General features: G+C 39.6%; 1 protein-coding gene across 1 annotated transcript in view; it reads right to left on the minus strand.

Moving 5' to 3' along the window:
- Window positions 1–622: 622 nt before the first annotated feature.
- The window catches only part of LOC128665954 (palmitoyltransferase ZDHHC13), a gene marked incomplete at its 5' end in the record, with an annotated part of 80,455 nt that continues 65,741 nt past the window's right edge, over window positions 623–15,336 (minus strand). Inside the window, 1 exon segment of the mRNA XM_053720243.1 lies at window positions 623–4,038. Coding sequence (XP_053576218.1) covers window positions 3,900–4,038 — 139 coding nt within the window.

Genomic DNA, 15,336 nt, shown 5'->3' on the forward strand with positions numbered 1-15,336 from the left:
CAGCATAGTTGCCATCCTTGAAAAAAATAATCCAAAGACACTTTGCAGAAGGGCAATGAAGTAAGCAGGTTATGTGAATTTTGACCACGGCCTCTAGCCATACTTACCAACTTTTCTCAGGGGCCTTCTGGGGCTGGAAGACCTGTGCGCGTGGCCATGGGTGTTTCGTGGGTGTGGTTGGGGGCCATGACAGTCCCTGATCCTGCTCTGGATATTTGCCCTGAAGAAGCTACTGGTGGAACTAGGGGTAACATTCTCATACTGTGACAATCCTGCATTATACAGGACAGTTGTGAGCTCTTCTAAAGCAAACAGTGAAAACTGCACAAAATATTTATTGTAATGTTCTATCCAATTTGAAAACTGCAGGAGATTCACAGATGCCAGTTCATCAGATTAGCTATTTTATAATAATATTTTTTTGAGCTGCTCTTTTAATAAAACAGACATTACATTTGTTATGCTCCTGGTCTAATAAAACAATGAGGGACAGACTCTTCGGACAATCGAAACACAGAACAGGAGGCCAACAACTGGTATTGTCCTGGAAAAACTGGGGCATTTGTTAAGTATGAACTAGGTTTTATGTGATGTTATGTAGTGTTAATAAAATCAAAAGATATTAAGGTTTCAGAAATAATTTATTAAAAAAGCAGAGATACAAGACTTTCATTTATTAAAAAACACAATAATTTATACTGTTCACAATAAAACTAATAATTTAAAAGAAGGAAGATAAGATTTCATTGCAACCATTCTGTAACAAAAGGAGAATTGGGTCTGTTCATTACATCAGGAGTTAAAAACATTATACAAACTTACAAATAATAATAAGCAACATTTTAAAGCCAAAGTTATTTGGACTCAGCGTTCCCATCCAACGTAAATGAGTATTTATAAAAGCAGAAATAAAATTAAATCCTTAGGGCTGTATCCCGGAACTCTTGCACAGAAATGATCAAACATTGAAAAATACAGGCAGCAAAATTTGCCCTCTTCAAATAAGGGTAAATTACATAGTACAGGCATTTGTTTAATTTTAAAGGGCCATGAAACTCAAATTAAATGTTTATAATCGTGCAATCTACATAGAGTACAAATAAAAAAACATTCCAATTTACTTCTGTTTTCAAATTTAACCTTTTCTCTTAGTTTCCCACATAGTGCTTAAAGGGACGTAGAAATTAAAATTAAATAACACCCAATCTAAAAATATTTTTCCCCCAATTTACTACCATTATCTTATTGTGCAGTCATTTAATATGCACACTTTCTGAGGCACCAATTCCTACTGAGCATGTGCATACCTCCCAACATTTCAAAATTCAAAAGAGGGACAGCCAAAAAAAAAGGGAAAAATATAACAGAAAAATGTTTTAAATAAATTATTCATACCATATCTCCTTGGCTGCTATACAGTGTGGTTTAGCTTTCTATCAGCTAAGGAGTTTATATTTGTGAACCCTAATGTAGGATATAGAGCGTTGCAAGGTAACTTTGAATAGTACCATCGAGCATAAACGTAAACATCTTTTTTTTTTTTTTAAGGGACATCAAACTCATAGCATATATAATCAGAAAAGCACTGCATTGCAAAATATTTTTTTTTTTTTTACATCATTCATGTTAGTACGTTAGTCCAATCTACAAGGTTTTGCAAATCAAGAGTGGTTCAGGTATACTCCTCTTAAAAAGGCCTGGTGAAATCCATGTTCCTGGACTTCTTGTGGTCAATTAAAAACAGATGCAAATGAGCATGTTATCTGAGCTAACCAATCACTGTGTAGAATGATGTAAGCGAAGGTAAAACACACTTTTTTCAGAGAAACTTTATAGCAAAAGTAGGCAAAATAAATGCTGAATGTATGTTGGAATGTTTTATTTTTCTTAATTAAACAATTTACAGGAAATTAAATCTTGAGTTTCATGTCGCTTTAAAGCACCAACTGCCTCTTTAAAGGGACATTATAGTAAAATAACTAAATTATATGCTCTAATTTTAACACTAGCGACCCTATGATGTTATGTGCAGTTACAGTCCCGCTAACTCAGGACGACTGCTGGTCACTGGTGTTAACGAATTAGAGAGTATAGTTTTTCCATTTTCCACTATAATGGCCCTTTAAGTTCCTGGGAATTCAATTTTATCTGAACCATAACGGTTAATGAAAACATTTTGAAAGAATTAAGGATTCCATTTTTTTTAAAATAATAAACATCTAAAAAAACAATAACAAAACACAATCAAACAAGTATTTTTAATTTGATTTTGTATTTTACATTTCTATAGTCACTATTATGAAAAATCGAATATTTCCAATAAAAAAATAAAAATCAGTATACACACCAAGGAATAGTCCTGTACATTGCATTTACTGAAAAGCTTAATAGTTGACCAGTTTATGCCTTCACTGTCTAATTGTGTGTACAAATAATTTAGTTTAGAATAATTGACGATGGGATATGTCAAACAAATTGGCAAGCTATGACTGTTCTAGCAGTGCATCAGTGCTATAGCTGCAAAATTAGTTTCTAAAAACAAAATCTCTATATACAATCACATTTTAAGTCTACAATTTATAATGTAAACTGTATGCAAGTACCTTATCCACAAATCTATGTTAAATGTCAGCTACTTGTAGGTACAGAGCTCAAATAGTGTAACGCACAAAAGGTGTCAGTAACTTCGATCAGCTACTGAGATTTACAAAGAGACACAAAACTCATCATGTAAGAAGTTCCTGATTGTATAATGTAGACTCATTTAGTTTGTTTAAGAGGATTTCATAGGATAATGAAATTAATTTTAGTAAAAACAGCTCCTCGTTCACCCGCATTTACCCTACTGGCCCTCGATTCTGCTACTTTTGCAATAGAAGGTGCGCACTACCACCGCCTTCACTCAGGACCTATTGTAAGGGTTTTGAGTGGAAGAAAAGGGGGCAGAGGAGTGGTATTGTAAAGGAAGGGATATATAGGGGGCTATTTTAACCAAAATTCATTGCATTAGTATTTAACCTCTTAAACAAATTACACTACTCAGTATTATACAAACAGGTGAGTTCATATTCCTTTAACCCCTCAATGACAGCTGATTTTTCATTTTCCATTGATGGCAACGAGACCGCTCTAAAGCCTGATGCCACCAGGAGTGTCATGTTGCAATAGCGTCTCATTGCTTTCGTCGTGACCCGTGTTTTTACAGGAACAAAAACCCCTTACGGATGTGAGATGTACAGAGTATGTCTGTATCGTTAAGGGGTTAAGAGATACAGCTGCCAAGACACAATAGGTTTGAATTTTTTTTTTTTTTTTAAGTACAAAAAAGGTTAAACTTATAGTCAAAGAGCACCGGATTTGCTCCTGTACTGTTCCAAAAAACGAATACAGCCAGTATGCCAATGGAGTGTAAGCATATGTGGGTATGATCCAATCAAGAGGCACATCTTTATTTGGGGGTAGCATGGGGGTGTTGCTAGAAAGTAACTATGACTATTTATCGCTTTGCAGGGGATAAAAGCACAAACAAAGGATTTTTTCATAAAAAAATAACATGCTCTAAGGAATCATATAATTTTACTTTTACTCTAGAATGTACCTTTAGTTATTTCTTTTTTTTTCTTTTTAGAAGTTTACGTTGTTTTTTCCTGTCCTTTTTACACTACTGCTTGTTTTATTGTGACTAGTTTAGAATGACTTTAAAAAGGTGGCCTATAGTTTTGTAAAATCTAGCCAAATTCATATAATTTATGACACTAAATATATTTTATAGACTTATAGAATGGTAAGTATACCTAAATAACAGGTGGGTCCTTAACCTCTTCACTGCCAAGTGGTTGAAGTTTAGTGCAATGTTGCCATTCTGCGAAAACAGCACATGTCCACCAGACAGCCATTCTTTACACAGCTTGCGCATTCCTCATCATAGAAAGATTCATTGCAGTGTGGTATTGCTTGGTCCAGTCCACTCGGTTAGTTTTGATAAGCCCAAAACATTGGCAATTGAAGAACTCTGCAAGATTCTGAATGCAGCCACGGCTGTGGGGAAACAAAACATATTGCAATGAACACGTCAGTCACATTTACAGATCTATTCTTGGTGCCTCTAGGGAATGGCATTAGCTGATGTGGATGTAAACGCACAAAAAGCTAAAATTCCAGTATAAGGAGGCATTTATTACAAAGGTAGATGGAACAAAAAAACAAAAACTTTCCCGTACTATTTAAAATGGAAGCTTAAATGGGACAGGAAAGTAAAAAATTTAACTTTCATGGTTCAGACAGAGCATACAATTTTAGTTGAAATACTTTTTATTAGTGTTTCACATCAAAAACATCGTGATATTACAACATGTATCAGTTCAATTGCATATAATCTCTCATCCATAATAGAAGGAAAGGAAAATAAACAATACATGTTGAGCATTGCATTTTCTCCCACTTTTCAAGTTCCTCCCGCCTCCCCTTTTCAATTCCCCTCCCCAACAGTAAACTTGTTATAACTGAATAAAACTTTCAACTGTGAACCTTTCCTATCGAGCCGTGTCGTTATTGTTATAAAAATCTTTTGAGCATGTTCCTCCATATCATTAAAAGTATGAACTATCTGTTAAGATATTTAACTCAGAAGACTCGTCCTTATGTAGGAGTAATTGTAGCAGGCGTCCTCGACCCCCTCTGTTTATTTAGAATCCAAGAGGACCAAATTTTAAGAAAGTTTTCTGATGTACCCTGCATCCAAGCTGCTGCTTCGGACATATTATATATGTCCTCAATTTTATCCAGTACCTCACTCCATTCTGGGGCCCCCACCTTCCATTTCCTGGCTATACAAATTCTAGTAGCTGTGCATGCTATGTTAACCCATTTGTTATTAGAGTGATTTAACTTGTCTAAGTGAATATGTATTAAGGCCTTAGCGGGTGGGAGTATGAAAGAGTCATCTAGAACTTTCTTAAATAATTGTGTGAGTTTGTCCCATATGGGTCGTATCTTTGGGCATCCCCACCACATATGGTGGTAGGTACCCAGTTCTGCACATCCCCTATAACACAACCTATTGTTCTGAGGCGTATAATGTGACGTTTTTAGTGGCGTCAAGTACCATCTGTATGCCGTTTTAATCGAATTTTCCACCAAATCTGCCCCTATTAGACCTCTGCCCAACTCTGAAAAAACTTGTCTCCATTCTGCCTCATTCAGAGTTAAGCCTAAGTCTTGTTCCCATTTGTTATGTAACAGCGGCTGTGTTGTGTTTTTCGCTTCTTGTATCGCCAGATATAAGCGAGAGATCATTTTTTTGTTCCTACCCGGTGACAGTATAATGTGTTCCAGTGTAGAGACCGGTGAACCCACCACCCCTTGTCTATATTTGTTAATAGCATGTGACAGTTGGAGGTACAAGTACCAATGTAAAGTGTATGGACTTACTTTATCTCTGAGCTGTATGTATGTCAGCATTTTCCCTCTGTCCAAGTAATCTGCCACCCTGTATAATCCCTTGTTTTCCCATTTAGTTATTTGTGTATGGAAATCTGTTGGTAAAAGTGCCCTAATTGGTATTATAGTTGTTCGCGGGGAAAGTAGTTTCAGTGTATTAGTTAGTGATCTCCAAATGGCCTTGGATTCTTCTGTAGTTTTTAATGTTACTAATCTGTGCCTATGTGTGTTAGGTGGGCTCCAAAGAATGTCCCCTGGGGTATTTAGTCCCCCTATTTCTGTCTCAATGCTAGGCCATGTGATTCCACTGCAATCCTTATTTAGTAATGCACATTGCGCTAGTCTGGCTGCTTGATAATAATCCCTAAGATTAGGGACCCCGACACCCCCTAACTGTTTGTGAGTTTTTAACACGTGAGCTGCTATTCTGGCAGTTTTATGTCCCCTTATGAATCTAATAAGTTCCGCTTGCATCTCCTCCAATTCCCTCAATGGAATCTTAATAGGTAAAGCTCTGAATAGGTACAACAACCTTGGTAGGATGTTCATTTTTATTATAGCCAGTCTTCCTAGCCAGGAGAAATTCCCTTTTTTCCATTTGGTTAAATCTTTCCTAATACTTTTATATATTGGGATATAGTTTACTTTATGTAGTGTATCTATTGTGTCTGTAATATTGATCCCCAAATATTTGATAGATTTATTAGCCCATACAAAATCAAAGTTGGCTTCTATCAATTTGCGGGTGTGTGTCGGTAATGATAGAGGGAGTGCTTCACATTTATCAGAGTTTATCTTGAAACCCGATATCTTGGAGAAATCCTCTAACAGGTGATATAGGTTGGGTAGTGATATCATAGGTTTCGTAATCGAAAGTAGGATATCATCTGCGAATAGCGATAATTTATATTCACTTTTCTGCAATTTGACCCCATGAATGTCTCTAGAGTTGCGAATGCATGCTGCTAAGGGTTCTACGCACAAAGCAAACAGCAGTGGAGAGAGTGGGCATCCCTGACGGGTGCCATTTAGGATATTTATAGATCTAGACTGGTAACCTGCTGCTCTAATGGTTGCTACTGGTTGGGAGTAAATGTTCTTAATTGCCTCTATGAATTTGTTACCAAACCCCAAGTGCTCTAACACCGCCCCCATATAGAGCCAATCAACTCTATCAAACGCCTTCTCCGCATCCAGAGATAGGAGCAGAGAAGGCGTTTCTGTACCTTTCAAATAGTCCACCAAAGCTACTATGCGTCTCATGTTATCTGGTGCTTCCCGGTCTTTAATAAAACCCACCTGATCAGGGTGTATCAGTGATGGTAAGAGAAGTTTAAGCCTGTTAGCTAAAATTTTAGTGAAGATTTTCACATCTTGGTTGATTAAAGATATTGGCCTGTAACTTTGTGTCAATTTGGGTTTTTTCCCAGGTTTAGGGATTACAATTATCTTAGCTTGAAGTAGCTCTGGGGGAATTGGCGTACCATTTAATATGTCATTGCAGAACTTGTGGAGATGAACGGTCAACTCATTTTTAAATAATTTATAGTACTCTCCTGGGAACCCGTCAGGGCCAGCCGCCTTACCAATCTTAAGATCTTTTATTGCGGTCGCTATTTCTATTAATGTGATCTCTGCGTCTAAGGCTTTCGCCTCAACATCCTCTAATTTAGGCAACTTTGCTAACTCTAAAATCTGTTCTCTAAGTTTTAATGTCGAGGGAGAGTGGCAAACCTTTTTCCCATCGTAAAGGGCTTCATAATATTGAGCAAATTCTTCCGCAATTTCTTGCGGGTGGGATGTCAATGTGCCATTTGTTTTTTGTATCTGTGTTATTGCAAAGGATTTTGTTTTGTCTCTTAACCGATTAGCTAGGAATCTATCAGGTTTGTTGGCATATAAGAAATAAAATGTTTTCAGTCTATTTATGGCTCTCATGGAGTTGTCAGCTAAAATTTTAGACAGCTCTTTCCTTTTAGCATTTAGCGTGTTTAGGGTCGATTGTGATAGTGTAGTTTGGTGTGATTTTTCTAGATGTTCTATTTCTTGTTGTAAGGAGCTCACCACTGCCTTAGTTCTCTTCAGATATAGGGCTTTCTCTTTTATGAGCAAGCCCCTGATGTACGGTTTATGAGCCGCCCACCCCATTACCGGTTTGATTGATGGGTCTACATTAAAACTCCAGTATTCTTTAAGGCTATTCAGAGCATACAATTTTAAAGGGACATAATACTCATATACTAAATCACTTGAAAGTGCCGCAGCATAACTGTACAAAGCTGACAAGAAAATATCACCTGAACATCCCTATGTAAAAAGGTAAGATATTTTATCTCAAATTTTCTTCAGCTCACCAGAGTAAGTGCTGTGTGAACAGTTATACTTCAGCTATAAGTTGAGAAAACAAAAATAGCCAATCGGCATCAGCAGTGCCAAGGTCATGCTTTGCTTTGCTGTGATCTCGTGAGATTTCACTGAAATCTCTTAAGATTTAATAGTAAACTTCCTTAAACTGAATAGGAAAACAAAATGAATGTGCCTGCACACTGCCTTGTAAGTCCTGGGACTAGCATCCTGATTGGCTGCTTAAAGTCTCTTTACAGTGGGGTGTGAATATTTTAAGAAACTATTCAGTTTTATTTACAGCTATGCTGCATTATTTTCAAGTGCTTCCACATTTGTGTATCATGTCCCTTTAAGGAACTTTGCAATTTATTTCTACTATCAAATTGACTTTGCTCCTTGGAATCCTTTGTTGAAAAGCATACATAGGTAGGCTCAGTAGAAGCAATGCCATACTGTAAGCTAATTAATTACTACACACATAGACCCCTTGTCATTGACTCACCACATATGTTCAGCTGGGTCCCAATAGTACATTACTGCTCTGGAGCCAAAATTCTGGTTATACACACAAATAACTATACTACTATTAAATGTGTGACCTAAAGTGAAAGTCAGTCCTAGCGTTTGCGAAATGCTAGGACTGACCATTGGAACAAATAAAGCAGACAGTATAAAATACTTCATGCAGAAAGCTCTTTCATTTTGTGGCACGGAGCTGCTCAGGCAGCCCACGGCAGAACGCCATTTTGCTTGAAAGGCGACGTTTTCACCTCTTAGCCAATAGCCATCCGGAAAATCTACTTGGCGCCAGATTTCCTGCACGCTATTGGCTAAGGAGGTGTAAACGTAACCTCTTAGTAAAACAGCGATCTGCCGTGGGCTGCCTGAGCAGTTCAGAGCAGTGATCGCTTGAAAGGAGCTTTCTGCATGAAATATGTTATACTTGTAGTCCCCTTTATTTGTTTCAATAGTCAATTCTAGCGTTTCAAACACGCTAAGATTGACTTTCACTTTAAGATCCATTTTTATTTGGTTTCATTTTCAAACCATTCCTATCCAAATGGAAAGTTGCCATTTGAATCAGAGAAACCACCTGAGCTGCAAATATGACATCAAAGAAAATTCTGGTTAAAATGTGTGATTTCAGCTACATTTGTAAACCCAGACATTATCATATTATTTACGTGAACGAAGCATGTGAATAGATATGTTAATACTGAAAAAATAAATTGTGTAAATGTCTATGAAATCTCATGAAAAAGCAGGCGAATTCGGGTTTTCAGGAGGTCAAGGCTGTTGAAATTGAACAGTGATATAGTCATGTGAAAAAGAAAATTTATGCTTACCTAATAAATTTGTTTCTTTTTAGACACGATGAGTCCACAGATTTCATCCTTACTTGTGGGATTATGCCTCCTGGTCAGCAGGAGGAGGCAAAGAGCACCACAGCAGAGCTGTATATATAGCTCCACCCTTCCCTCCCACTCCAGTCATTCGACCAAAGTTAGGAAGAGAAAGGAAAAGCTAAGGCGCAGAGGTGACTGAAGTTTAACCAAAAATAAAAACCTGTCTCAGATAACAGGGCGGGCCATGGACTCATCGTCTAAAAAGAAACAAATTTATCAGGTAAGCATAAATTTTCTTTTCTTTTTGAAAAGGGAGGAACAAGACAGGGAACCTAAACGGAAGGCACCAGTGCTTGAAGAACCTTTCTCCCAAAAACAGCCTCAGCCGAGGCAAAAGTATCGAATTTGTAAAATTTAGAAAAAGTGTAAAGAGAAGACCAAGTTGCGGCTTCGCAAATCTGCTCAACAGAAGCATCATTTTTGAATGCCCATGAGGAAGCAACAACCCTAGTGGAATGAGCCGTAATCTTTTCATGAGGCCGCTGTCCAGCAGTCTCATATGCAAAGCGGATGATACTCTTCAACCAAAAGGAAAGAGAGGTAGCCGTAGCCTTCTGACCCTTATGCTTCCCCGAAAAAACGACAAACAAAGTAGATGATTGACGAAAATCTTTAGTGGCCTGTAAGTAAAATTTTAATGCACGAACTACGTCCAAATAGTGTAGAAGACGCTCCTTCTGAGAAGGAGGATTAGGACACAAAGAAGGAACAACAATCTCCTGATTAATGTTCTTGTCCGAAACAACCTTAGGAAGAAACCCAAGTTTAGTACGTAAAACCACCTTATCCGAATTAAAAAAAAAGGTAAGGAGAATTGTACTGTAAAGCCGAAAGTTCAGACACTCTTCGAGCAGAAGAAATAGCAACAAGAAACAAAACTTTCCAAGATAACAACTTAATATCTATGGAATGCATAGGTTCAAACGGAACCCCTTGAAGAACTTTAAGAACTAAATTCAAACTCCATGGAGGAACAATTGGTTTAAACACAGGCCTGATTCTAATTAAAGCCTGACAAAAAGATTGGATTTCTGGAACATCTGCCAGACGCTTGTGCAACAAAACAGATAAGGCAGAGATCTGACCCTTTAGAGAACTCGTCGATAACCCCTTCTCCAATCCTTCTTGGAGAAAAGAGAAAAAATCTTGGGAATCCTAATCTACTCCATGAGTAGTCCTTGGATTCACACCAATAAAGATATTTGCGCAATATCTTATGGTAAATCTTACTAGTAACCGGCTTACGAGCCTGAATTAAGGTATCTATGACCCAATCAGAAAAACCTTGCTTGGATAAGATTAAGCGTTCAATCTCCAAGCAGTCAGCTGCAGAGAAACTAGATTCGGGTGACAGAAGGGACCCTGAATGAGAAGGTCCTTCCTCAATGGAAGCTTCCAAGGCGGCAGAGATGACATGTCCACCAGATCGGCATACCAAATCCTGCAAGGCCATGCAGAAGCAATGAGGATCACTGATGCCCTCTCCTGTTTGATTCGAGCAATCACCCGAGGAAGGAGCACAAACGGGGGGAATACATATGCTAGGCTGAAGGACCAAGGAACTGCCAAGGCATCTATCAGCTCGGCCTGGGGGTCCCTGGACCTGTATCTCAGAAGTTTGGCATTCTGACGAGATGCCATGAGATCCAACTCCGGCCTACCCCATCTGAGAACCAGGTTGGAAAATATTTCCAGCTGGAGTTCCCACTCTCCTGGATGAAAAGTCTGCCTGCTCAGAAAATCTGCTTCCCAGTTTTCCACCCCTGGGATATGGATCGCAGACAGATGGCAAGAGTGAGCCTCCGCCCATTGGATTATCTTGGATACTTCTGTCATTGCTAAGGAACTCCTTGTTCCCCCTGATGATTGATGTAAGCCACCGTCGTTATGTTGTCTGATTGGAATCTGATGAATTGTGTCGAAGCCAGCTGAAGATCGCCCTCAGCTCCAGAATGTTGATGGGAAGGAGAGACTCTGCCTGAATCCATACTCCCTGAGTCTTTAGGGAGCCCCAAACCGCTCCCCATCCTAAAAGGCTGGCATCAGTTGTCACAATCACCCATGAAGGTCTGCGAAAGCATGTCCCCTGGGATAGATGATCCAGAGATAACCACCATAGAAGAGAGTCCCTCGTCTCTTGATCTAGGGATATTCGAGGAGACAAATCTGTATGATCTCCATTCCACTGCCTGAGCATGCTTAGCTGCAGAGGCCTGAGATGAAAACGAGCAAATGGTATGATGTCCATTGTAGCCACCATCAATCCGATTACCTCCATGCACTGAGCCACTGATGGCCGAGAATTGGACTGAAGGGCTTGACATGTATTCAGAATATTTAACTTTCTGACGTCGATGAGAGTTCCCAGGAAGGGTACCCTTGTCTGCAGAATCAACAAACTCTTTTCCAGATTTACCTTCCACCCGTGAGTTCTCTGGAAGGATAGCACAATGTCGGTATGGGACTTTGTTAGTTGATAAGATGACGCCTGAATGAGAATATCGTCCAGATAAGGTGCCACCGCAATGCCCCGCGGTCTTAGAACCACCAGTAGAGATCCCAGAACCTTTGTAAAAATTCTGGGTGCCGTGGCCAGACCGAAAGGGAGAGCCACGAACTGAAAATGTTTGTCCAGAAAGGCAAACCTCAGGAACTTGTGATGATCTCTGTGGATAGGAACATGAAGATATGCATCCTTGAGATCCACTGTCGTCATAAATAGCCCCTTTAGGGAAATTACTTTTTAAATCTTGGGCAACCACCCTCTAAGCGTTTAAAAAAGAAAGCAAAATGGATATGCCCCTACTTTAAAGCAATGGGAACTTGTGGGACATAATGCCCACTGCGCCTCCCATACTGCGCCTCCCATAGCGACTTTATTACGGTAATGGGCTACGCTTGGGGTTACTTGGCATTCTGAGTGGGGGGTTTTTAGCACAGTCACTAAAAGTGTTTTTTCTAAGGGCTTTACTTGCTGATGTTGACGGCTACAGGACAGACAGGTCTTAGCCGTCGAGGGACTCATTATATGCAGGCACTGAAGGGCGGTTATATGTAAACTGGCCCTTTAATAAAAAAGAAAAATATACAATATCTTTTTCAATGACCCCTCAGAAGATAAACATGTTCTTATTAAGGGTTAAACTTCAGACATTATTTGTACCCTTACGCCTCAGCAGCTCTGCTGAGGCGCCTACCTGGTGACCCGGATTTCAGACTGCTCCTCCAGCAAGCTTGATAACGACAGCCAGCAAGCGACAGAACGATCACTAATAACCCCTTGCTCGTTATAACCAAGAGGTCCTTAGCACAACACTGTCTCCAGGCTCCTAGCCGAGAAGACTGTCGGCTCCGGAACTGCGCGGCGTCACAGGAGAGAACCAAGCGCGCAAAATAAAGGCCCCGCCCCTCGTGGGCGTTAAAGTCTGAGTAACACCGCGCGGTCAAAAATAACATATAACCGCCCTTCAGTGCCTGCATATAATGAGTCCCTCGACGGCTAAGACCTGTCTGTCCTGTAGCCGTCAACATCAGCAAGTAAAGCCCTTAGAAAAAACACTTTTAGTGACTGTGCTAAAAAAACCCCACTCCGAATGCCAAGTAACCCCAAGCGTAGCCCATTACCGTAATAAAGTCGCTATGTGAGGAGTCCCCAAATGTGCATGAGACTTTCAATACCAGCGTGGCCCCTGTGAAATGCTGTCAGGGAAAAAAAGCTCTTCACTTACAGAGCCCCTGATTCCCATAAATGTGCAGAAGTACAGACAAACCTCACGGAGGTAAATATGTCCCAGAAATTTCCCTGTAGAGAAATAAAGTCTGCACTTACCTCTTATGCTGCCTGACAGCAGGACAGCCACAACAGGGTTCAGAGGTCCATTGACTCCCTCCTATAGTCCTGCAGAAAGATGAAGCCTGCGTTAGATCCAGCTTAGGCCATCACAGAAAGGGCAGCATCACAGTATGGGAGGCGCAGTGGGCATTATGTCCCACAAGTTCCCATTGCTTTAAAGCCACCAATAGCTCTACTCTAGAGACTGACATGGACTACGGCTACACCCTAGAAAAAGTAGCACTCTCTGGCACCACTTAAAAATAATAAACTCTTCATTGAAGAATCTAATCTAACAGCTCACTTTACCTCTTCCTATCACTAACGTAGGCAAAGAGAATGACTGGAGTGGGAGGGAAGGGAGGAGCTATATATACAGCTCTGCTGTGGTGCTCTTTGCCTCCTCCTGCTGACCAGGAGGCGTAATCCCACAAGTAAGGATGAAATCCGTGGACTCATCGTCTTTAAAAAGAAAGCTGACTGGAATACTGCTGTCAAATTCACTAAATACAAATAACTGGTAGACTTAAAAGGACACTAAAAAGGACCATTAAATACAGTAGAACTGCATAATAAACAAATGCATATTAAAAAGAGAATGCAATAGCACTGAATGTTAAATAAGCAAATATAGTTTGATAAATGTCAAAATGTACTTCAATCTGCTGGCAACTTGTACCATGTGACACCATCAGCCAATCACAGACATATACAGGCTGTGAACTCTTGCTCATGCTCAGTAGGAGATGGTGCCTCAGAAAATGTGCATATAAAAAGACTGAAAAATCTGATAACAGAATTAAACTGGAAAGTTGCTTAAAACTGCATGCTCTATGTGAATCCTAAATGTTTAATTCTGATCTTAGAATTCCTTTAAATAACTGTTATTTTTTATGTAACAATTGCATTTTGTCCCCCGCTCTCTAGAAAGTCTAAAAAGCAAACTCTAACATGCAGAGGTGCAGATGTGCCTGAGGTTTATATGAAAAACCTGTCTGAAAAACAGGGAGGGCCGTGGACTCACCGTGTCAAGAAATAAATTTATCAGGTAAGCATGAATTTTGTTTTCTTTCTTAAGACACAGTGAGTCCACGGATCATCAATTACAGTTGGGAATCAATACCCAAGCTAGGAGGACACAGATGATAAGGAAAGGCAAGACAGGTAACCTAAACAGAAGGCACCACTGCTTGCAGAACCTTTCTCCCAAAAAAAGCCTCAGCCAAGGCAAAAGTATCAAATTTATAGAATTTAGAAAAAGTGTGCAAAGAAGCCTTACAAATCTGTTCTACAGTGGTCTCATTCTTGAAGGCCCAAGAAAAAGACACCGCTCCCTAGTGGAATGAGCTGTAATTCACTCAGAAAGGCTGCTGTCCAGCAGTCTCATAAGTCAAACTAATAATACTTCTCAACCAGAGAGAAAGAGAAGTGGCAGTAGCTTTCTGACCCTTACGTCTTCCAGAAAAGCAAACAAACAATGCAGAAGACTGACAAAAGTCCTTCGTAGCCTGCAGATAGAATTTAAGAGCCCGCACAACATCTAAGTTGTGCAACAAACGTTCTTGATGAGAAGAAAGATTAGGACAGAGAGAAGGAACAACAATTTCCTGATTAATATTTCTAGCCGAAACAACCTTAGGAAGAAAAACAAACTTAGTACGGGGAACAGCCTTATCTGCATGAAATATGAGATAAGGAGACTCACACTGCAAAGCTGAGAGTTCAGAAACCCTCCAAGCAGAAGAAATAGCAGTAAGAAACAAAACCTTCCATGATAATAACTTTATCTATGGAATGCATAGGCTCAAACGGAGCCTGTTGTAAAACTTTAAGAACAAGGTTAAGGCTCCAAGGAGGAGCAACTGATTTAAACACAGGCCTGATTCTGACCAGGGCCTGACAAAAGGACTGTATATCCGGCATGTCCGCCAGACGCTTGTCTTTCTCCTTGCACTGAAGGCAAAGAGAATGACTGGGGGTTGTGGGAAGGGAAGTGATACTTAACAGCTTTGCTGTGGTGCTCTTTGCCGCCAGGAGTAATATTCCCAACAGTAATTGATGATCCGTGGACTCACCGTGTCAAGAAAGAAATACATTTATCAGGTAAGCATAAATTTTGTTTAAACAAGTGTAAAACAAAAACAGAACTAAAAAGACAAAATTCATATAAAGCCAGAAATACATTTTAAGTGTATCAGTTTGCAGTTACATTACACATTCAGCAGTTGAGTATTGTTCTACAACTGTATGTTGCATTTTGTATGAAACTCGATATCAGCTGACAATGTTCATGAGGTTTGTGTCATATTTCAT

The sequence above is a fragment of the Bombina bombina genome, chromosome 7 (genome assembly GCF_027579735.1).
Source record: "Bombina bombina isolate aBomBom1 chromosome 7, aBomBom1.pri, whole genome shotgun sequence".
Lineage (NCBI taxonomy): Eukaryota > Metazoa > Chordata > Amphibia > Anura > Bombinatoridae > Bombina > Bombina bombina.